Below are 25,053 nucleotides of genomic sequence, written 5' to 3'. Positions count from 1 at the left end.
ATTTCTAATGCAAATGAAGAATGATGTAGCAGAGCTATTTAGCAATTTTCTTTGATGGGCAGTGCTGACTGCTGGAAAGTGGCAGGAATGCAACTGCTCAGATGTGGAGTGCTCCAACGTGTCTTGTAAGATTCCTTCCCAAATCTAATGACTACCTGTTCCTCCTGCAAAGTGTGATCTTTAATCAAGGCTCAGCTGAGCGATACAAGCCTATATTTGCACAGGGACCAAGACACAGGAGCTGGGTCCAATCATACAGGATTTTAGGAAATGTGTAATTTCTAGTGAATTCAGTTCAGCAGTTCCACATCTGCCTGTTTATAAAAATGCACTTGGTATGGTTTTGAATATCACTTGGTCATCCAGGACTCCCTTCCAGGTAAGCACAAATGTACATAGGCAAGAATACACTCTTGTGCTTACTGAACGTCAGGGTAGTGCATCGGGGCCATTTGGGAACCCCAACTGAAGGATATCTTCATAGCTCTGCCAGTGACTTGCAGGATGATACCTGTGCACAACTTGACAAATGACTCCCTGCATGAGTTTTACAATCAGGAAAATGGGGAAATTAAAGCTGATTTAATGTCCTGCAGTGCTTCAAGGTCTGTGGATGATATGCATTATGAAATGCTAAATATTATTAATGAAATCTAACTGGAGGAAGAACACTGACTTCAATCTTGAGAAGGAAGATGGGCTAGGGAACTGTCCCTCTCTTTAATAAAACACTGCATAAGGCCAGTAGGAGGTTGTCATCAAGTGAGAGCATACATATGAAATGTGGTAGATCATATGCCTACTGTAAATTTAAGCACAGAAAACTTCTGCAGAGACTGCAAACTGTCCAGACAATGTGAAATGGTGCATAAACATCAACTTTACAATAGAACAGCACGGGCTCTCTTCAGGATATATATGGGAAAATAATAAGCCACAGCTAACCTTGATTTCTTGGGCTTCTTTGATGTTTATGCCTCATGAATGTGGGACGTGGCACTGACTGTAAACCTCAAGCTACAAAGATGCAACACTGCTGGCTGCAGCCCAGATTCCAGACCTTCAGACCCAATAACAAAACATCAGAAGAGGCAGAGCATTACAACGAGGTAGCAAGGAAGAATGACCAGACCCCCGTGTCTGCACTAGCCACCCCCGAAACATGCAACAGACCTTAGCAGTAAAGACCGAAGCAAAGAAGGCATTCAGTAACTCCACCTTCTGTGCATCCTCCATCACCAGGGCACCCACCTCATTCAGCAGCAAGCCCATGTTTTCCCTAGTCTTCCTTTTGTTATTGACATACTTGAAGAAGCCCTCCTTACTCTGCTTGACATCCCTTGCCAGGTCTAGTTCCAAATGGGCGTTAGCCTTCCTCATTGCATCCCTGCAATACTCTGACAACATTCCAACATTCCTCTCGAAAGGCCAGTCCCTTTTTCCTTATTCTGCAAACCTTCATCTTTCATTTGAATTTTTTCAGAAGCTCCTTGCTCATCCATGCTGGTTTCCTGCCTCCTTTCCTTCATTTCTTACTCATAGGGATGCACTGATCTTGAGCTTGGAGGAAGTGGTGCTTGAATATTAACCAGCTCTCTTGCACCCCACTTCCTTCTAGAGCCTTAACCCACAGAATTCCTCCAGCTAGGCCTTTGAAGAGGCCAAAGTCAGTCCTCCTGAAGCCAGGGATGTCATTCTACCTTTTGCACTGCTTCTTCTGTGCAGGATTCTGAACTCCACCATCTCATAGTCCCTGCAGGCAAGGCTCCCTCCAACCTTCACAATCACAGTATCACAAAGCAGACATAGTCCTATGTAGAGTGTGTGGCTGGGGGCACTCAGAGAGAGACCCAAATGTACCTTCCCCAGCCCTAACACACGCTGGTACATACTTACAGGGAGCAAAGCCATTTATACTGCTGCATCTTAGGGAAAAGTGAGACATGGTGTTCTGAAGTGAATGAAAACATCAATAAAACCACTGTCCAGAAAACTGGACAGACCTTACTGAAGAAAACGGCCAGGGAAAAAGCCCTCAGAAAATTATTTTCAAGTCAAAGTGACCAGGTTTGAAGGATGCTAGCTAGCATTTTTGCAAAAATATTTAACTACGTTTTTGCTCAGACTCTTCCACCTGAGGAATGACTACGGAAATGAAGAAGAAGGGCTTGCTGAGATCCATATGTTGTTGTGAGAAGAGATGTAACTCTGAGCTTTTTCCACAAGACTGGGCAGGGCAATTTGTTCTCAAAGGACATATTTACAGGAAATCATCAAAGATAAATTTGTGGTTTCCACTTTCCTGATTGGGGCGGATGGTACTGTATGATTGCTATTCCAGGTCCTCAGGTTTCCTGCTGTTTTCAATACTTTGCACTTTAAACTGTCTTACAACTGACTTTGGTATCTTTCTCTTATTTATTTATTAAAAAACACTTCCATCCATTTAACTAGCTAATGCTTTCAAACCCCTTTGAAGTTGTAAAGCACTGCAAATTTAGAAACTGTTCTTAACAATCATTTGGACAAATGGATCTAGAAAATTGCATATTGATGGAAGGAGTTTATGTTCTTTGCAGTCAAATATTTCCTCACTTGTTTCATGCAAAATTGCTTGGCCAAACAGATTTTCCCAAGGCACTCTCAATAATGAATGTAACTTTCTTTTGTTTCTGGCTCTTCTTCGAACCCATCAGGAAAGGGTAAAGCACAATGACACAGGTCTGTTGTCTCCTGTAACCCTCTGGGACTGTTTTCTCTAATGTGATTGTTTGAAAATCAGCAGTTTTCTGCCAGGAAATAAAACAAGCCATTTTCATTCCAAGTAACACTGAATGCTACAGAGCCTGCTCACTCATGCAACATTAATTTTTAAAAGAATCAATTTGGTAATCTTTCAATTATGGTTTATTGTAATGATAATAATCACTGCAAAATATTGCAAAATATCCACTGCTAGTGCTGGTGGCTGTCATCAAACCACTTTCAGCAATGCTGAAAACACCTGGACTAATAAACCAGGCATTATTTATTTATACTTTAGTTTTACTTATTTAGAAACATATTAAACATCAATTCCCTTAGCAGTTGGTGATGTTACAAAAACTAAAAGCAAATAAATCGTATCTGTAGCACATAAAGACCTGAAAGTCACTGCCAGCCTGGCTATCTTGTACTGTCATAATTGAAAAGTACTTACAAAAAGCAAAACCACATGGACCTTGCTCCATTGCCAACACACGGAACACATGAAGAGACTCTTTGTGTGAACACCTCTTGTGCCAGAAGCTCAAGGAAAGGCTGTCACAGCTCCGCCGGGCAGCTGTGTACCAGATCCCTTTGCTTTTACACACTGAAATGGTTGTGCTGGGTGTTTGGCTCACTTAAGCATAGACATGAAGCATTTGTGATAGTTTGTGTATGTATAAACTATTGTATAACAGCTCCAATCCTTTATCAGTGCTTGCATACACAGCTCATGGAACTCATGGAAGAGGGAACATGCATTGTTCATACAGCAGATCATGCCAGAGCTTAGCACTTAACAGCATGAGCACAATGGGTTTGTATTATGTTCACATTTTACAATAAAAACAGAAAAATCACTTGGTTTCTGATCAAAATCTGAGCTCCCTGCTGTTTTAATTCCTGTAACCAACAATCATCAATAAATAATCATGCACAGTTTCTACATCCCACTGTGATATTTTGGTTTTGTTTTAAGTACTGGATGTACTGAGTTGGGATCTGCAATTCCAGATCAGACTTTCAGGTGTTCTGCTGCAAGATTTAAGTGAAAGAGAAGGCACAAGGGCAAGGGCACAGAGCGGAGAGATATTCTTTATCACACACCTTGCAGGTCTGTGAGCTGTTTTAAAAGAGATCGTGCCAAAAACAGGAGGTGTGTTCGAGGCAATATGTTTCACAATAAAAGCACAAAATGCTAAAAGAAGAAAGCTGTATAGATGACATAGGTACAAATAATGAGGCAGGAATCAAAGGGGAAAAAATGTGGGAAATATGAGTAAAGTAATGATAGAGACGGAAAAAATATTTGAAGGAAAGCAAGAAACATGCCAAATAGAAACAAGTATCCCATTATAGAGAAACATGAACAAGGAAGAGTTTGTGACCAAAGTACAGTGACAACATTACAGCGTGTGATTTGAGTTTGCTAATCCAAATGGAAGAGTCTGAGATGGCCTTAAGGCGAAGGCACAAAAGTTGAAAAGCCTCAGGAATTGCCTGGGGCTGGGTCTCAGACCTCACAGACAATGTAAGCCTTAATATGTACTGAGTTCTCTTGGCATCCAAACACTGACTCGGACAGTAACCAGGCTCTGAACACCACCATACAGCCATGTACACTGTGGATCCCAAATTCAACCCACCATTTAGCTCACTGGAACAGAATTCAAACCCTACCTTTGCAAAGACACAAGAACTGTTGCCTCCAAGGAGACAACCCTGTAGGTGGATGCACCACAACTCAGTTGGCCCCTGGCCTCGCTCCCTTCTGCAGCACTCCCACCCCAGCAACCTAGAGATGCCTTAGCCTTCCCATCAGCTATGGGCTAGAGCAGCAGGGAATGGGGTAGAACGACCCCCTGTACATGACAGAAAAGGCTTCTCTACCTCCTGTGTCTGTGGCTCCTTTCGTCCCCTTCTATTCACCACCTTTACCTCCCTGACAGGTCTAGAGCACTCCCTGAGTATCCAGGGAATAGGACACTGGGCAGTGGAGGAATGGCAGAAGGCCAAGTCATTCATTCCTTCATTGAATAAAGAAATCAAGCCAATTGTTTCTGAAATACAGGTAATTAACATAAACTAATTAAATACCACACTGTTAGACCAAAGACATTTTCTATTGATGCCATTTAGTATAATACTTAGAAAAATCAATGCAATTATATTTTAATGCCTAGTTCATAACTGCTTAATTAATACCTCTTAATTCTGTTTTGGAGTGAAATGCATTAGATTATATAATTCCCACTTCCATGAGTTTGGCATCTAAAGGTAACATTCAACCATGCTATTATGTCTACAAAAATATGCAAAGTATTGAAAACTGGATGACAATATTACTGCATCTTTAAAAACTAGTATAGTCTGATCTGGATATACTAATACCAAAATGTCTTAATTCTAACTGATATTCTGGCCATTAAGATAATTTGGGAGCTCTATCTATGCATTTCTGAGCTCAGCACTTTTAACTTTGAGCTCAATATCCCAACATACAAAATGAGAAGCTTCTCTATCCATGTCAAAGCACTGGTTTGTATTTGTTCTTGCATGTTCCACCTCTGGATACAATAGAAAAGGAATTTGCTCATGTGGCTGATGATAATACTCAGTAGTAGACAATACTAAAAGAAAATTTCCACAGATGATAACGCATACATTTAACATTTCTCATTCACCTGAAGAGAGATGATATTCTACTGACAGACTCAGGGTCAAGCTACCTTCATTCTTGTAACGCATCAAACCTGAAAGACCTAAAATTATTTTAAAATTTTTGTTCAATGCAGCAAATGTTCTTTGTGGAGACTATGTACCATTTGATAAAGAAGAACTTGCAAGCACTGATTTTAAAATAGTCATATTCTGAAGTACATAGAGAGTGGACACAAACTTTACTGAAGCATGTAAATCTACAATTCTGTGCAAAATGTTCTCTTTACAGGAAGTGCAATGGTATTCTAAAATGTAATTAGACATAATCATCCCTGTTTTCATCAGCTATTAACATTATGTAAAGACAAACTAAAGCATAATGAGTCTTTTTATTATCACATAATTGTTATTTTAATGGTTACATTACAAGCAATATACTACTATACATACTTCCACCTCTCATATTAGTGGGCAATTATTTTTAAACTTTCTATTATAATCTACCCACAGAGACCAGTGTATTAATGCCACCATTTTAGTATAATGATGACCATGGTTTTGAAATCAATATGATAGCCTAAGGGAAAAATGTAAAGTAATAGCGAAGAAAATATTTATATTCTATGCCAGTCTCGGTCCTGGTACACAGACAGAAGTTTAAAGGAAATGTGGAGCTGCTCTTGCTACCACTATCCTGAAAGTCAAACACATATAAAAACAGAGGAATTCTTATTATTTCAAAACCAGAGGAAAACTTTTAAGTGATCCAGAATTAAAACCTTGGGAGTGAAACTGGAATAAGCCTTCCTTGAATATATCATCCCTGAGTACCATTCTAAACCATATCCAGACATACTACATGAAATATTCTATTTCCCACTGATATACAATGAACTGTCCTTAGTTACTCATCCATTCATTGCCTTTGTCCTAATCAAGCAAAGCAGTGTAGCTTGGCAGGACGCCACTGGTGCTTAGACAGGTCTAAGCAGTACATAAAACTTGAGGATATCCTATATAAAGTTAAATGAAGTTTCATATCCACAAGGCGCTCCATGGGCTAGACCCGAAATACCTCTAGGACTGAGAAGGCATTTGGATCACCCTGCAGCTGAGAGTCCCTGGCAGGAGCTGTGCAGTGGAACTGAAATCCAACTCTGTTGAACACTGTGCTTTCTTGGAAGAAGAGGTAAAGGCAATTTAATGGCATGAAATGAGCCCGGAGGAGTTAAGGACCACTGCTTTCTCCTACTCCAAATAACGAAACATATTTCAGCAGTGTCATCACTAATATAAAATCAGAGCAGCAGAGAGAGAGCGAGCAAAAGAATACCCCACTAAGCTCCAGCAAAGACACAATTCTCCCTTGATAAAAGAAAAAGCTACATGTGACAAGTGCTAGTCACATTTCTTAATGGATGGGAGGAAAGCGTGGAGACAACGCTAAGATGGACACAGGATAGGAAAATAAATAATACTTCAACAAATTGAAACTAAAATTCTTCTTTTAGAGGAATACTGCTTTTCAAATACTCTTCAGATTATTTTCTTTCCCTAATATTTTGATTGACTGTAAAATGTCAAGAGACTACTGCTAATTTTACATGGAAGTGCGAGAACATTACTGTGTTCGGCTGAAAACAGGGTATAGAGCAGAAATTGGTTCCATTTTGCAGTTCCACGCCATTCCAACCCAAAATTAGCACTGTAAGAGACTGAAATGCCTTCATGGTAAGCATACAATGTTGAAAACACCCTATGGGCATGAATTTCTGCACAGTGATAGCTCCCACTTTCCCCCAATGTCCATTTCTTGGGGAAGTCAAGTTGTAAAAAGGGGTTAAATATTCCTTGCCTCACAAAGGCATTTTGAGGCTTAAGTAATATCTGCAATATTTTTGGAAATGCTCCCACAGAAAATGTTCGGGATGCTCTTCGGAGACAGGAACACTAGCATCTCTAATGAATGTACTTCAAGGAAAACTCTGAAACAACATATGGAGTGCAAACTGAACACAGAGCACATATTTCTGACATTTATCTTTGTTTTTATTGTTAAGATAAAAGCATGCTGTTTGTTTCTTAGGATTTCATCTGCTATTGCTTGCTTTCTCTCTGTCTTATTCTACACTACTGACATCGTCTGCAGCAATTTTTAAAGTTTTGCAGCAAATCCTGTGCTTTGGAAGTTTTAATGAGTCATGTAGAGAATGTTATTAGACAGGGAGTTCATGCCTCCTTTCTGTAACCAGTATGACTATAGCAGAGAGGATATGCTTGCTGGGATGACTGACTTTAAAAAATAAAAACAAAGAAGTCTCCAAAGACCAGGACGGGATAGTAACAACAAACTTGCAAAGAACGAATATGGGCATTTAGAAACCTTTCCTTTTATTGCAGTTGAATGTTTACTGAATATTAATGTACTGGACAGGGCTGCTCAGGTTCTGAGATGAGAGTTATGCAGTCCCAACTGTACCTAATGGTACTAGAACCAAGAATTGCTTCCAAAATCTTGAAAATAGAATGGCTGAATATTTGAACATCTGCAGCAAAAAGTATTCCCCTTCACACCTAAACTAAGCTACATGCTGATCAATATCCAAGACGTCTGATGAACTGTTTGATGACACTACTCAAGATTCATAATAAATCCCCACAGTTGCAGTTGCCTTTCCAAACTGTTAGTTTCCAAAACCTGCTGAGATGTGAATGCCTGAGAAAAATTTTACATGCTGCTCTTGTGTTGCTCTTTAAATGCAAAGCTGCCTCGCTGTTAAAAGCTCAGAGAATTTGAGTATCACAGGAACTGTATAGGATGTAGTCAGCGATTGTTTCCTAAATGCCGGTTGTAGCATATCCCAATAGCACATCAAGTTCTCCAAGAAGCGTGGCTGTGAATTCTGAGTTACCTTCAAAGACGTGTGCTATAAATCCACGTGCACACATATATATATATATATATCTGTACAGTTTCAGTGTTCTGAAATTGCAGCCTGGATTCTTTATATGGGATACACGATAACGGGCATATAAATAAAACAGTGTAGAACATCTGTTTTCTTTCTATATGGATGAAAAAAGACTTTAAAGATGTGCAGAAGCGAGTGCCTAGTTAACAGAATCACCACAGAATCTCCATGGTTGGGAGGGACCTCTGAGATCATCGAGTCCAACCTCAAAAAAACAACAACAACAAACCAACAACAAAACAAAAACAACAAAACAAAACCCACAACACCCCACCACATCACACCCACCCACAAACCAATAATCTTGAGCACTAGAGCATGCCCTGAAGAGCCATGTCTACATTTTTCTTAAATACCTCCAGGGATGGTGACTCCACCACCTCCCTGGGCAGGCTGTTCCAGTGCCTGACCACCCTTCTCAGTAAATCCTTCCTAATACCTAATCTAAACCTCCCCTGCCGCAACTTCAGAGCATTTCCTCTGGTCCTGTCATTATTCCCTTGGGAGAAGAGGCCAACACCCACCTCTCTACAACCTCCTTTCAGGTAGTTGTAGAGGGCAATGAGGTCTCCCCTCAGCCTCCTCTTCTCCAAACTAAACATGCCCAGTTCCCTCAGCCTCTCCTCATATGACTTGTTCTCTAGAACCCTCACCAGCTTGGTGGCTCTGCTCTGGACACGCTCCAGCACTTCAATGTCCTTCCTGTAGTGAGGGGCCCAAGACTGAACACACTAGTCAAGGTGAGGCCTCACCAGTGCCGAGTACAGGGGCACGATGACTTCCCTACTCCTTCTGGCCACGCTATTCCTGATACAGGCCAGGATGCCATTGGCCTTCTTGGCCACCTGGGCACACTGCTGGCTCATGTTAAGCCGGCTGTCCACCAACACTCCTAGGTCTTTTTTCTGCTGGTCAGCTTTCCGAGCCTGTAGTGTTGCCTGGGTTTGTTGTGACCTAAATGCAGGACCCGGCACTTGGCCTTATTAAACCTCATCCCATTGGCCTTGGCTCATTGATCCAGTCTGTCCAGATCCCTCTGTAGACCCTTCCAACCCTCAAGCAGATCAACACTCCCAGCTAGTTTGGTGTCATCTGCGAAGTTACTGAGGGTGCACTCAATCCCCTTATCTAGATCATCAATAAAGATATTAAACAAGACTGGCCCCAAAACTGAGCCCTGAGGGACACCACTGGTGACCGGCTGTCAACTGCATTTTGCTCCATTAACACTGAGTTCTAAATTAATGAGACACAAAATTTCACCATTTCCCCCTAGTTTTCCTCCCACCTATGTGTATGGGGTCTCACACAGGCTTGTTTTCTTACCAATTAAATTTTCAGTGCAGTGTTTTTTTGCTAATCTTTCTACATTTTAAGGTAAAACACTCCAACATCAGTTCAGGCTAAACTGTTTCTGCTTTTAAAGAGTTTTTCTTGCTGTGTTGCCTACTTCCTCAAAGCTTAGAGAAGACAATCTTTTCTAGACATCATTCAGTGAGGTATTTGAAATTTGCTCTCATATACCTTTTCTTATAAAAGTCTTTTGTATTAAGTTTTACTTGCCAGTGAGTGGACAGATGTACAGAAACTCTTCTCTATCTGAAGCAACAAATCACTGTTGTGTTTTATTCCCTATCTCCTAAAGTTGCTATCCTCACTTGAGCAGAAACTCCATAACACCAAATCTCCCAGTGCATCTCATGCAGTTTGATTGCAGTATGTTGTCTTTTGTTAAACACTGTAAATATGGCTCAGTGCACTTTAGGGACCTTCCATTAAAAACCCCACAGTTATCAGTAACCAACAGGTATCATACTAAAGTAATAGCAACATTGCATTTATTTTCTAATCTATTTAATATATCTTAGAAAAGTATTGCTGTGTGACAACTGGTGATAAGTACAGACTTCAATGGTAATGAATCTGTGTTTTTAAAGACAACTATTTCAGCTGGCAGCGAGGTTGAGTTAAAAGAATATATAAATTTCTTGATTTTTCAAAAATTAATTCTGTTCCTTTAAAATTTTAAGCTCCTTTAGGAAAATCAGGGTCTATTTTAAACACTGTGATCTGAAAAATCGTTGCACTATGGAAGATGATACAGTGAAGCTTTTATGAACACCAAAGGCTTCATTCAAAATCTATGCCTCTGCTAATTTTTCCTTCAAGTCTTCTGCCTTTGCAATCGTAAAATACCTTCGCTACCAGCAGCAAAACTGGAACCACTGCGATCTACAGTGCTACCAGGATTGCTAGCATACAAATCACTGACTTGTCTAATCCTTTCCAAAGGTGTATGTTCACGGGATGCAAGAAAAGTCAAGGCAGAATCACCACCACAGTGTTGGTCATAAGTGATATCAGCAATACTCCATTGACCATAAAAGCTGCAGAATATTTAAAGGACAAGATGGAAAAGATGTGCATGTAATTAGAATAATAACAAACATTGTATAAAGATTTAACATCCAGCTTGTCAGGGGCAGAAAACAGATTTGGTGGCACTTAAAGACTGTGATAAAGTAAAACTAATAGATGTTGGATAAATTCAAAGAACATTTGAAAATGCCCAAAGATGAAGTAGTTCCTGTTTATATATTTCTTGACTTAAATCATTACACAAATAACTCCATGGCTACTGGCAGCAACCACCACAGAATCAATAGGTCTCTGAGCCCACACCAATCTATATGCAGCCACAGTTTTACACAAAATATTAGCTAATATTGATATTTTTAAATAAAGTTTCACTTTACTATGTAATTAGTGTAATTTAGTAGGAGCTGTGTCTCTTAACAAAAGTGCCGGTGCTTTGTACAGCATTTACTGGCATGTTAATAAAAAATGGACTTCTTCTATTGAGTTCCATCTGCCTAATAGAGAAAAACGTTCATCTTAATTAGGAAAATCTTCATAAAGAAATATAAATGTAGTTACTAATGGGCTGCAGGGAATAAATCCAGGACACTCAGGAACAACTGGTGTTTTACCAGGAAATGGAAGAGTGAATATAAACCCCAAAACAGTTGTTAGCTGTCCAGTGATTGACCACACATAGCAATAGATGCTGAGGCTTTAAGTGTTTTATAATGAAAAATCTATTTATTTCATTAAGGTTTCATGCTTTAGACCCTTGTTTTTTCAGGTATTAAAGCAGTCTTAGCTGACAATGAAACTATTAAAAACCTCTATGAATTAAGATGGACAAAGCCATTAGCATTTTTTGAAGGAATTACTTTATAAAAAGAAAGACTGGAAGTGCCAAGCAATGGTTCAAGAAAGATCCACCATCAAGCACTCGAAAAATGGTCACCACATCAAACACATGTTTTGGGGCTTGCTGGTGCTCACAGGCAGTTGAGAACATTTTGCTGAATTTACTGGTGCAGCAGGAGACACAACATCATCATGATAATGACTATATCAAAATGTAAACTACAATTCTTTTTTTGTCAGTCCCCTGTCTTCCCCAGTCAGTCTGAATCAGTTTTTCCATGATTTTCATGCAAGAGTTCTGTAATTTAAAGATGCTGATGTTTCCTAACTTTGCTAATTTTCTTTCAAAATGAAATGAACTTTTACTCATCTTCCAGAATTTAATTTTTTTTAGAAAAAACATGTTAATACAAAGCCCTAATGGGTACTTCCCAAGTCAAGTAAGCACATGTAAAAGTGGAAATAGCATTACCATAATAATTCAAGCCAAAAACCAGAAATATGGCATAAAACTCCAACTTTCTGGCCACTGAGAGCTTTATTACCTCAATTCACAGAGAATATCACCAAACAACAGAAGTTGCAGCTACTTGAGACTCAGAGAACGTAATTTCATTTACTCATTTCAGTGACATTTTTACTAGACTACAGCTTCAGATTAGTCAGACACGTCAAAAACCACATATTAGCTGAGGTGAAGCTGTGATGACTGCAGTTGTCTAACAATGTCAATCCGAACTTTAGATTAATATAATTTGCTAGCTCTAAATGACAGAGATATAATATAGATCTCATATATCACCAAAGTAATAAATAATTAGTGAACAGAACTGAGTAAAATAGCAGGTTAAGCACACCCCCAAATTTTGAATCTTCATGCAGAAGTCAGTGATCGGAATGATCCATCTTTCTGCCTCAAATGATAAAACAGCTTTCTCACAACCTAACACATAGCACCATCTGGCACGAACAGAGGAAACCAAGAACTTCTGGAAGAAAAGCACAAAAGCTATTTAGTTTCTTTGGAATTACCCAAGATATTAACAGAAATTCTTCAGAAACAGCCATCTGACTGCAAATGTGGCTCAGTGAACCTGCCTCCTGTAGACACGCTTGTAAAGCTAATAATCTTAATAAAAACGTTGTCGAATTGAACTAAATTGTTTGGGCATAGGAAGGGTGCTGTCAAAGTTAAGACAGTGTGTGTGCAAAGTCAATTGTCTACCAAACTGCCTGGGTTGGAGAACATTATCTCATGTGTCTTAACAGGAATTTTAGGAGCTCAGAATACATATCCTCAGCAAAGCTCAGCAGGCTCTTTTCATTTATTTATAAGAAGAGTGAATACAGACACCAAGTTAAGCTGTGCTTTAAGTGGTATCAGCACACGCGTTATTGGCTGTGTGCTGGGGCTCAACGTTCTCCACGTGCAGTGGGAGAGGAGCAGTCTGATCACACCATCAGCCCCAAGAGGGGACGTGGAGCGGTGCCATCAGAGGCTCTACTCGGCCATACTGCGATGAGTGGTTACTTGGAAATGTTTGTAGCATAAACACAAACGGAGTCTGCAGTGTGGATGACATTAGACTGTTCCACTGATATTAGCACAGATTTATTCCATCATTGCTTTTTGAAAGTGACTTTTAACGCAGACTGTTTTCTAAATGATCCTTAAAAGACACTCCTTTCTTCCTCATCACCTTCACCTAAGGCAATAACATCCAGTAGCATTGATCTATTTGCTGCTAGTTTTCATTAATTTTACCCTCCCTAAGGGTGGTGCAGCTTTGGTGCCAGCTAATTAAAACCTATTTAGGGCTGTTCAGTGCACTTTATCAGACCAGAATTAGCTCTGCAGCTTTAATGAAGACTACAGTTTTCTCTGTTATTACCAATTAAATGCTGTTATTTCATATTGCATTATATTTCTAATGCATGGCAAAGATACAGATGGCTTTAGAACCACTTACCTGCATTGAGGTACATACAAAGATGCCACCTTTAGTAATTACCTAGTGTTTCTTTAAATCCTTTGACTTGACTCAATACATATAATATACCAAAACATTAGTGAAGTACTGGAAGAAGCTGCTAACTTTATGCTCCCTCTAGGGAAGTACCAAGTAAAATGCATTAATGAAAAATTGTGAATGTCTGGTAATGAATATTATTTATGTACAACAATTATTCAAAGTGGATGAGCATTCACCGCCTTGAACTCAAATGCTTCACTAATGAAGACTCTCAGAAAGAACATATGTCCCCCAGATTGATAACACCGCATGCAAGGTTAACTCTGCCACGTGAATAGCCCATATCAGAGGGTATTTTGTACTGCTGTAGAATTAAAAAATGCTTCATTGCAAAACAAACAAACTTGTTAGTTGGAAGTTATTCAGAGGCAATTCTTGTTTCTTCCATGAACAAACAATAAACCATTTGTCAGTAACGAAGCTGTGGGTTTTGAACCTCCACTTAGTGAAGTCAGGGATGAAGTTCCAACATCAGCGGTACAGGACCACAGCTTTTGTGCAGTAGAGAAGTGACTGCAGGACATAGCTGTTAGCTGCTTCTCATAACATCCTTGAAAATTTGAGCACCGTTAGTATGAAACTACTGAAAAGTCCCACTAATTACCTAAAAAGATGGTACATCAAAGAGTAGAAATAGAAAGCTCATTAAAGGCTTGACAGACTAGAAATCTGTTCTAATCTTACTATGCATTAGCAGCATAAACTGTACATACGGACAGTATTTTAGGATTAAACTAAAATAGATGTGGTTACAATCCACTCAGTACATTTTAAAATATGAGTTGAACTTGGTTTCCTTCCAGAATTTTTGCTGGGAACATGTTGAAACAGACCTCTGTTCAATCTAATATTGCAAGCAAGAGTTGATGTTTCTCTGAGGAACTGAAGGAATATTTGGCTGAGGAACCTGAGTCAGTCTCAGCATCATAATAGTCTGGCACAACACGCGAAACTATTTTCATCACCCACAAATCTCTTGTGCTCTCCCTTCACTGCTTCCAGAAATGCCACATACCTCTAACAGCCTCATGACCCTCCCTAGAAACAACAGACGGTTGCTGTGAATTGAAGATGTTACAGAAAATGAAACAGTTTCCAAAAACTGAGGTCCCTGATTAGTAGGGAACTGCAGGATGTTTTCTTGTGATACAGAAGGTGTTGGCTGGTGACACCTCAATTGTTTCCCTTGTTTCTGGCTGACAAGTGCACTAAATGATGTTAAAAACACCACTTAGTATTTGGTGTGGAAAAGTACGACTAAAAATGAAAGTGGTAGTAGGTGCAAGTAGATACCACTGTGAGAAGTGGTGGGTTTTTTTTCCCCAGGGTTAAAGGAAGGCATGTGCAAAGGCAATGTGAGGTGGGTCATGAGGCAGGCGATTTACAATTTGTCACTCTTCGCAATGTGAAACTTTTAGTTGTTGTAACGGATTACAGAGAAAGAAATTGGGCCATTTTGACATTAGGCTGCTTATGAACTTTGTTTATAAGCATGGGGAGAACAGAAGTTTAATCTGTCTTTGACATGGAAAGAAGCATTTGTATTGTGTTAATTGAGTAATAATAAAACCTTGAGATGTGTTAATCTGTTGAAGAGGAATGAATTAGGTTGGAGATGATGATACTTGACATTGGATGATGAGATTCATTGATACTAAGGTCTGGTTTCACAATAAGGTTTTTGATAAAGTATTGTAAAGTCACTGTGACCTGACTGACTGTTAAATTGGAAGAGTCATAAATAAAACCAAATTTATGTTTAGCAATGCAATAAAGTACCCATGATCCATGTACCATATTTAGCTCGGTTAATATGTAAACTGGATGACTTTGATTATTAGAGGACATTTTTGAAGAACGGACTTACGTATTTTCTCTATTAGGTTCTGTTCCTCAGCTTGTTCAGTTTAACCAAAGAAGCCATGATAACCTTGACACATTTATGACATATAGGAGCTCCCCCCAACTCCAGAATCACAGCAGCAACATGTACATGGTGAACAAGCTGAGAGGCAAGTTCTTCCCTGTGTTTCAATAGTTTTCAAAAAAGAAAAAATAAATAACCAAGTTTTGACAGTTAAATAACTAAGTGAATCAAGGAAGTCTGAGCGAACAAGCTATTCTACTTCTAAAGCTAAGTCAAAAGTTTGGACTAAGTTAAACTGTTTGTGTATTTTAAGTTTGGTAAGAATAGCTACAGTCTTTCACAACCACTAATTCATGATGTGCAAATTCAAAAAATAAATACTAAGGCACAGCAGTGATGTGGAAACTCCTTCCTAGTTAGCTCCAGTGAGTATGTGTGACAGGTGCTTTTCCATGCCAAAATACAGATGATCAGAATATTTGCAGCTTGGTTACAAAATCCTACAATTTGCGGTCTTAATTCCACAAATCCAATTTCTGTGCTGATCATGCTAGCCAAAACAGTGGCCCTCACACTTTTATCTCCCTACAGCCCCCACTTGAGCAGCACAAACACACATAAACACATATTTTCAGGCATGGAAAATAGAATTTCAGCATAATTCTGGTAAAAACCTAAATCTATTACGGTATCACTGATAATCCATTTTCACCAAGAAACAGAAATAATGCATAACCCTGAGGTCTATGTTTGAAGAAAAGCTACAGTGAAATGCAACAGAGAAGAAAATACAATATCCAGAGCTATCCTGAGGTTGTGCATTTGGAAATGTTGTTTGTGTAAGATTATACTCTTCAAATAAAATGTCAACTTAATCAATAGTAAATTGAGCTGAAAACAACACACAGCTTTGAAAACGTTTCAGGAAGACATCCAATATTTTTGGGACTCAAGCCAACAGAAATGGAAAGAACAGAAGGTAGCGTAGGTGGGGTAAATGGGGCCTAGCTGCTGCCTCATCAAGTGCTTATAACAGTCAAAACCATATAACAATCCATTAAAAACATATCTGGGGATTCATTTAGTAGCTGGCATACATCATGGGCTTCTCTCATGTATCTTTTGTCATACATTACAATTGTTCTTCGCATCTAGGACTTACCGGTCTTTTCCCGTCTCCTTCTTAAATATTACATCACAGTAACTCATGCGCTTTTCTGTTGTCACGTAGATTTTGGCAGTTGGGTAGCTGTCAACAGTTTTCTTCAGCATGTTGTACACAATGCCATTCCCATCCTTCCTCATGTTTCGAAAAGGTCCCCAGATCACGTAAACAGTGTTGTTGGTTTCTTTGAAAAAGTACTCGGGATTCTTGAGTAGGAGAGGCACGCTTGTGTGAGAGACCACTCTTACGGTTGTCCTCTTCCCAACATCCTCCTCGTAGCCCTTTGTGGGAGCATTGTTCATCCTCCATATGCAAGAGGATTTGTCTATCTCAGCTCCCACCTTCTGGCCAGCCATCTGTCCCGAGTTTGAAACAATGGCACAGAGGTCACAGTCAAGTTGTAGAGGCTGGAAGAAAGAAAACAAAAATATATGGCAAGTCTTTCTCTATAAAACATGAAGGCTGAAGATTCAATTAAAAGAATGACAGGCACAGTTCAACAAATTTATAGCAATGTTTCTCTTTAAAAAAAACCTAACTGTCCTGAGGTGGTAGAACTGGTAGAAAACGTTACCACTACAAAGCTCTGAATGCAATACTTTTTAGTGAAGTAGGCAGTTTCAATCTTTTCTTTTGCTCTCCACTTTGCAAAGTCAACTAGGAAAATAATCACTGCTTTTTTTTCCCCTGTAAATGTTACTCTTTCCACTAGAAAACAACGAAAGACAGAAGCAGCAAAACCCAATATTTAGATCAATGCCTTATTCTCTTTTAACAAGGTGTTGCCATCAACAGGAAAAACATACAAAAAAAGTAATGCTGGAAATTTAACTATACACTGACTGTGTTTATGCATCTGAATGAATAGTTCCCAAATTTGTGACAGAAGTCAAACATGAGATGTAACTCTAAAAAGCAATCTAGTAGCATGAAAATCCTGCAGTTGGAAAGGAGATGTAGACAGAGGAATACGTTGTTCTCTCCAGAGAACAGTTATGACCTGTGAAAAATGAGAAGCAGATGGGCCTTCTGACACATGAACTAGGAACTTAATTCTGGGCAAACCAAAGTCAAAGACTGAGCAATTTCTAGGGTACTATTTCTCCAGTATGAATTGAGAATAGGAAAAGTTATCTGTCTAACAGAGATAGAGGGACCTACCTGATGTTCCGTTTGTTAGAGTGTGAAGAGTAAATGTCTTTTGGCTCTTTTGTACCAAGAGACTAAAAGGATATGCCCTGAATTTAAGTTGGATTGTATGAAAAATTTGGTTGGAAATCTAAATCAAATGAAAACTAGATCCATCAAAAAAACCCAAAACCAAAACCCAACCCTAGAGAAGGTCCAGATGACAGATCATCTACAATTTTTTATATGGTCACAGACTGGATCTTGTGTTGTGCACCCAATTAGGAGCCAGTGACTACAGTTTAATGTTAGGAAGAATTCCCCTCATGTTCTTCGGACATTTAGCCTGACAGGATGCTAGGCGCTTTTCTGATCAGGCTTGTGGTTATTTCCCTTCAAAATTCCACCCCATTTAGCTGATGTGGATGAATATGCTGGCTACATTTAGGCACTATAACCTTAGGACATGGTGGCTGACAAAGCATCAAATTTCTTTGATAATGGTGCATAATAAAAGGACAAGAGATGAACATCTGAAGGGAGACAAATTATAACAGCTAAAATGTATCATTTTGGGGTGACAAATACTGTACTGATCTAAGCTGCATGCTGCAAGACTTCCGCAGTAAATCTCACAGTTGCAAAGGTTTGATTTCTCTATGCGAGTGGTTCATGAAAACATTCTTTCCTCATTTCATCAGGAGTTAAAGATGCCTGACTGTGTGCAAAAGCATTGGCAACGTTTTCTGTACAGAACACCATGTATTTTTTTATAGCTGTTGTAGTTTTAGAGAGCTGTCCTGCATAGCTCTCTGCCAGCAGGGATGAAATCCCAAGAGATGCAGCTGAACACAACAGTCTTTCTGTTTACCGCTTAGTTACAGAAATCCTCTCTAAGATACATTATGAAGACGTGGCTGGGTGACCTAAACAAATCCATAAGCATAACTCACATCCTAACATGAAGTGAATTCTTAAAGTCCCAGTAGATTAATTTATAGCTTTCAGGGTGAACTTTCAAACTAACAAATGCTGAATATGCTAGATAGGAAACGCCAATTTGGTCAAGAATCTGGTCCCATGTAAATTTGCCTCCACCTTGGTGTTGTTTTTTGGGTTGGTGGTTGGTTTTTTCCTCTCCACAATATTCTTCCTTCTCCATTAAAATAGAGCTGCTTTCTTAAATTTGGAATTGTTTGATTTTCTGACCTTAGTTAGAAATGCATTGCACATTTTCTATTCACTGAGTGTAACTGTTCTGCTCGAATAAACTGAGTACACTCACTCCTGCAATTGTGTCCCCCGGTTTTCTAGCTCTTTTGTTGTGATTCATTTATCTTGTTCCAATTTATAAAGCACTTTGATAATATTGAATGCCTGCACTAGGTCAACATATAATCTGCTCTTCTTCAATAGAGGCAGAGGCTTAACCCCTCCCAGACCTATCTCAGAATAAATATTTTTTTTACAATGTAGAGAAATTTTACATGTCCTAATATGCATATTTCCCAGTAGAGATCCTAGAGAGAGTTAGGAGACTGACTGACACTCAAAACAGACATTCCACTGACTCCAGAATCATCCACTAACTTTGGTATCTTTTTGTATCATCTCAACATATGAGAAAACATACACCAATATTCATTTGTTGAACTCCCATGTTGAGATATGCCAGCAGCTTGTGGTGTTGGTTTGTAAGTGTCACAGACAAAAGGGACCATTTCAGTAGCCACATAAAACAGCTTTCTCATTTTCCTCATTTAACATAACATTCCAGTTTGGTATTACACCCTAGTTCAGAGTTGTCCCATCACTTTAAGACTCAAAAGCTGCTCAAATGCAATTCATCCGGCTGGTGGCTCCCACGGGAGCTATTCAGGCCCAGGGATTTGGGTGCCCAAGGGGCCAGAATTGGGAAGCACCTGGGTAGTTGTGGCTGGTACTTCTGCTACTGAACTAGGACACAGCTGAAAGCCCTGTATAACCCTTGAGGAGCTGGAGTGATGTGCTATTGCTCCCCCTCACCCTATACTCTGAGGTCCTACATCCCTCCCACCTCTTTCCCATGTGCAGATTTTTGGCTGCAAGGTATCCCACAATAGCCCTAATCAGTATGAGAAACTATCACTTTTCCATTTAACTTGCTGTATTGGTTGTATTAAGGATGAACAGAAGCAGAGAGAAAATTCTTAGACACAGAAAAGGGAATACAGAGAGATGAAAACCAGAGAATTAGAGAAAATGTGCCTTCTTGGTGATCTGTTTTGCAATTAACAGTAACTGTTTACAGGTGTCCACATCACAAACACCAGGATAACAATTAAACACAAAGTCATTAGCAGCTTTCTCAGAGAAACCAAAAATGGGTCTGGCAGGCAGTCCAGGCTGCCCTCTCACCCGCAGAGATGGGACTGATACAGGTTGGCAGGACCATACAGAAACCTGCGCTGTTACTGTTCATGCTCCCTGGACCAAGAACATCAGATAAGGGTTTACCTGCACCTTTCACAAGATCTTCACTCACATTGTAGATACAGGAGCTAAAGAAAAAGCCATTCATGTTTTCTTCTCTTTTCATGTATTTAGACACGTTTCACCTCTACACACCGCAGGGGCTGAGCTCCTATTGCTTCTAGAAAATTATTCATTTTGTCACTGACCAGAAGGACATAGAAGTCCTCAGCAGAGCAGCTGGATATGATTCTTACAAATTGTCCCATCTTTTTCCTGAATGATACATTGTAACTGTTGAGGAGCACTTATATTTTAATCAGTAAAGAAAATGAAATGTCTGACCTTTCCATTTCCTGTGCAAGCTTACAGACAATAGAAAAGATAATTAAAACTGTGAATTAGAACTTGCAAAACAGTGCTGTTTCTCTAGCAAAGAGAAATAGCTGTGTAATAAAGGTCACTTATCAAACAGTTCTAGTTATTAAATCTTTGCATTTAGCACTGAAGTGGCTTCACAGAATCAAAGGTCAAATCATTAAATAACAAAAACAGCCAGAATCAGAAAAGGTCACAAGCAAATCTAACTAGAAGTAGGTCACAAAACATGATTCTCTTCCATAGAGTATTTCAGTATGTGGAAAATTGGTTACTTTCCAATTTGAGACAACTCCCCTATCATCTCAAATGTCTCCCTCAAGAGACGGAAATTCCAGCTACAGGACCCTTTGCTTGGGTGGATTTCCCAGTGGCGCAGATCTTGGATCACCAAGTTTCCCAGACACGGACCTGTAGGTCTGCTGAAGTCCCAAGCGGGGATGATCTCAGGCCAGGTCTCAACCTCCTGGCCAAAACTTCAGCACAAGCCAGTGGAGTCCCACAAGACAATGTCTTGACAGACCAGTCACGTGCCAAGTGCCCGTCTTAGCAGAGGCTGCCAGATTGACTCCTCAGTTGGACCAAATCTAGCTCAGACCTTCGCACATGTAATACTTTACACTAATGAAAAGCTGAATTTCTCTTGCGACTCCTTAGCACTATAGGCTGGTGGTGCACTGGAGAGATCACTCCAACCACCAACTCTGCTTCCCTCTGTGAATCCCACAACTAATCATACAGATAGTTAGGAAATTCAGATTAAACTTTCCCAATTGTTACTTTAACAATATGATTGTAATTTTGTAAATTGGACGCAATGCCCATTCACTACATAATGAGGCAATTATTAGCAGCTCACCACATATTAATTTGCTCCTTTAATGTTGAAACAAATGAGATCTTTTCTTATAATCATCCTATTTGAGTGAATTCTAACAAAGCCGATTGAACAAAGCTCCAGAGAGACTTTCTTTATTTCAAGGCCATTTATTCTTCTACTCTTCTTGGATGTCTTTAGAGTTTTAGAGGATACAACATTTATAATGATGCCAATAGGGAATAGATTTTGCCTTTATTCTTCTTGATGTTCTTTTGAGGTCTTTGAAATGAAAGGTACAAGAGAGGCATTAACCGTCTGGCATTGTTTTTATTGCTTTTCTCCACTTTACAAGCAAAAAATGTATTTTAATTTTTCCTGTGTTTCAGCAATGACTAACCAAGCTAGTTTCATCTATGCTTACTTTTTTCAGACCTCTGACTGGGAGGAAAGACGTCTGTCAGGCTTCTCTAAGCCAAAATTCAGCACATTTAGAGAAAAGAGTGATAGTACTTGTGTGTTCACCCAGCAAGAGCTATCAATTTATTACAGCACTCGGAGGCACTGTATATAAATCACATTATATAACTAACACCAAGCAACAAAAATAAAAATGATCAAAAAACACAGGTCTGATTACCCTGAGTTTGTGGTTGTAGCCCCTTCCCTCCTGTGGTAGTGTTATGTTTTTTCAGTCTTCAGCAGTTGATTTTGGTCCTAGCCCCCAGCATCACATCCCAGCAAACATCTCTCTTCATAAAATTTAATGTTAAGATGTCGTAAAGATTTTAACATTTTGACATTATTTTGAAATAAGCCCTATGTCAACACGCATCCCATTTCCAAATAGATAGAATATGATCTGCCTCTTCATAAGACTATTCCTGAGACTGAAGTGCCTGGGATATTTTATTTAGATGACTGTCACTGATATATACACAGATGCTAGCAGGAAGTCTTTATTTAAATTGAATGAATTGGAAGGGAATGCATAGGAGCCACATAATGAGACTAATCTTGCAGTAAGAGACTGAATAAATAACCATGACTGAAATGCTTTCTATATACACTGACCCAGTTGTTACAGAACTAATCTTTGATTTGCAGCTCATGTTACAGCTCCTTTAAAGGGCTGTATCAGCCCTTTGTGTTAACAGGTATCTTGTGGATTCCTCATGTCAGTGGTAAAGCGATAAAAAAGAAGAAAGCTAGGACTTTGGACAGAGGTTGAAACTTGCATGCCAGGATCTCCACCACTGTCTAAACTTTCATTTGGCAAATGTATTTTTGAAACGTTTTAGCTTTCTTTCTCATGGAAAGGAATAAATAAAAAAAATTAAAAATACCACAAACTCAAAACTTCTGAACATGAACCACAGTGCAAAGTGATGCAGTGTCATCTTTCTCACTTTCAAGACCGCTCCAGATACTCCATACCAGCTCATGCCTCTTTCAAGATACAGCAGAGCAAATGTTCACCAGAATGTTGTTGATTTTGCTGCTGCTATTGGGAACAATATAGGCAGCTTTGAAACAAGGCAAGAATCAAGTACATCTCATGATACTGAGAGCTGAAAAATGAACGCCTCAAGTATATGTGAAAATTCTGGGTAGTGACAGAGTCAAGTATATAACCTATAAAGAAGAAAACAGAAAAACAGGTCTTTTTCTGTATTTTCCTCTATTCTATATAAAGCAAAAAATGAAAAGTCAAAGATAATACTCCTCCTGACAATCCCCTAAAATAAAATTTAAGTAAAAACAGGTCCAACTTGATAAAAATATTTTAACTTTCTATTTCTTAAAAATCACATTTAAATAGTTTTCTAAAATGGAAGTAAAATGCTCCTTCAAATGAATAATTTTCTGTGTTATGAAAAGCTTAAAGCACAGTAGTTCACATTAACAGAACAGTCCCTTTCATTTTTTCCTTTCTTCCCGATGTCCAGCTGAAATGTCATTGAAAATGACACCTTTTAAATAAGCCTGCAGTAGTATTTTCTTCTGGAATAATAAGCTATTGAAAGATTCCCAATAGCTCTATTGGTAAAAAAAGACTTAAAAATAGAAAAGTGGCAGAGAGTAAATAAAGAACAGGAGAAATTGTTCTGTCTTTACATGGAAGGTTAATGAAGGAAGGATGCCGCCAGACTCAGTGTTTCAAGTAGAAGAGAGAGAGGTGGCAGAGCACTGGAGGACTGATGGCCAACAGCCCCGCGAGACTTTGAGCACTGTGAGAGTGGCAGGTGAAGAAAGTTGTGCCCTCAGGCATTGCTGGAAGGATGTGTGAGGACCTGTCCTGTGCACGTACTCTCCGTCAGTAGAAGCCGCATTTTAGTTTGCCTCTCAGGTGGTTGGTAAATTCTCCTCTCCCCATGTAGGACAGCAGAAGGAATGTGTTCTTATTAGCATGAATGAATATGTGGCAAAAGGGGAAGGAAATAAATGGAAGCAGGATACCAAAAGAGAAGAGAGGACAGAAAAACGTTCAGATAAGAACTGAAGCAGGCTATGAAAAGGTAGAATATTGTTCCGTGTTTAAAAGAGAAACATGTAAGGGGAAAGAGGATTTGAGAAAAAGTAAAATAGTGATATATAGCCAGTAAGATAGACCATGATGTTTGGGAATGAAATCTAGCCAAAGAGAAGAACCAAAACACCCAAAGATATTTGTTAAGGTATAAACTAACTGTTGTGAAGACAGCTTTATCAGACATATCAATCAAATAACTCAGCGTTAGGCAGAGAGAATAGTTTTTGCCTTTAAACTGTGACTGCCCAAGCAGAAAACATGGAAACAGATACATTCACTCCAGCATATAGTAATACAGCTTGTAGGTAACCAGAAAACCTGACATCTGTAGATATACAGATGTCTACAGTTCTATATCAACATAATTAACACCTCCAAACTGGCAGGAGAGGGAGGTGGGGAAGAAAAGTAGAATCTTCTCTGGCATATAAAACATCCGGATAAAAATACAAATATGTGGAACTGTTCATGTCAAACACAGTTGAGGATTGAATGTCTAATTGTTATGGGAGGGAGGCAAATTCCATCATGCACACCCAATACAGCAAGTTCACAAGGCAGATACTAAAATAACACTCACTCTGAAAAACAGCCTATGAAAAAAATAATTTCCCAGTTGTTCAAAAAGGAAAACCAAACAAACTACGTTAGTGCTAAAGTACCTTCATCCTAGCGGTTTAGCTGATGACCATAAATAACCAGAATGTTTGTGACACTCCATCTATCACTCATTTGCAAATATACAGCCTTTGAAATGCCATGGCTTTGTAAGAGTTCAAAAGCCGGGAATTCTTCCAAAAGCTGCTTGCTGAATGCTGCATCCAACAAGTCATTTATCTTAACATCCACCACATTGCTCACCTGCCCTCATTAGCACATGATGACTCTTGAATTTTGCACACAAACTTACTGGAGAAACACAATTTAAACCAGACACCATCCATCCAACTTCATAAATAACTCCAAACACAAGACAATCAGCTGATCTTAACTATGGCACCCCTTTTGTCAATCTACTGCAAAACCATCTGTAACAGTGTATTTGCTACCAGCAAAAACTGTCATCACTTGATGCAAGTTATTGGTA

The 25,053-nt window shown here is 39.1% G+C and overlaps 1 protein-coding gene across 3 annotated transcripts in view; it reads right to left on the bottom strand.

The window, feature by feature from the left end:
- The window catches only part of ST6GALNAC3 (ST6 (alpha-N-acetyl-neuraminyl-2,3-beta-galactosyl-1,3)-N-acetylgalactosaminide alpha-2,6-sialyltransferase 3), a 226,281-nt gene that overhangs the window by 62,127 nt on the left and 139,101 nt on the right, over positions 1–25,053 (bottom strand). For all 3 annotated transcript variants that reach the window (XM_014939462.1, XM_014939463.1, XM_014939464.1), the window contains one exon: positions 16,657–17,066. In XM_014939462.1, the coding sequence (XP_014794948.1) occupies positions 16,657–17,066 (410 nt within the window). The remainder of the gene's footprint in view (positions 1–16,656; positions 17,067–25,053) is intronic.

This window comes from Calidris pugnax, unplaced genomic scaffold, assembly GCF_001431845.1.
Source record: "Calidris pugnax isolate Ruff unplaced genomic scaffold, ASM143184v1 scaffold18, whole genome shotgun sequence".
Lineage (NCBI taxonomy): Eukaryota > Metazoa > Chordata > Aves > Charadriiformes > Scolopacidae > Calidris > Calidris pugnax.
Note: the sequence above shows the minus strand (reverse complement) of the source record. Positions and strands in the feature narration are given on the sequence as shown.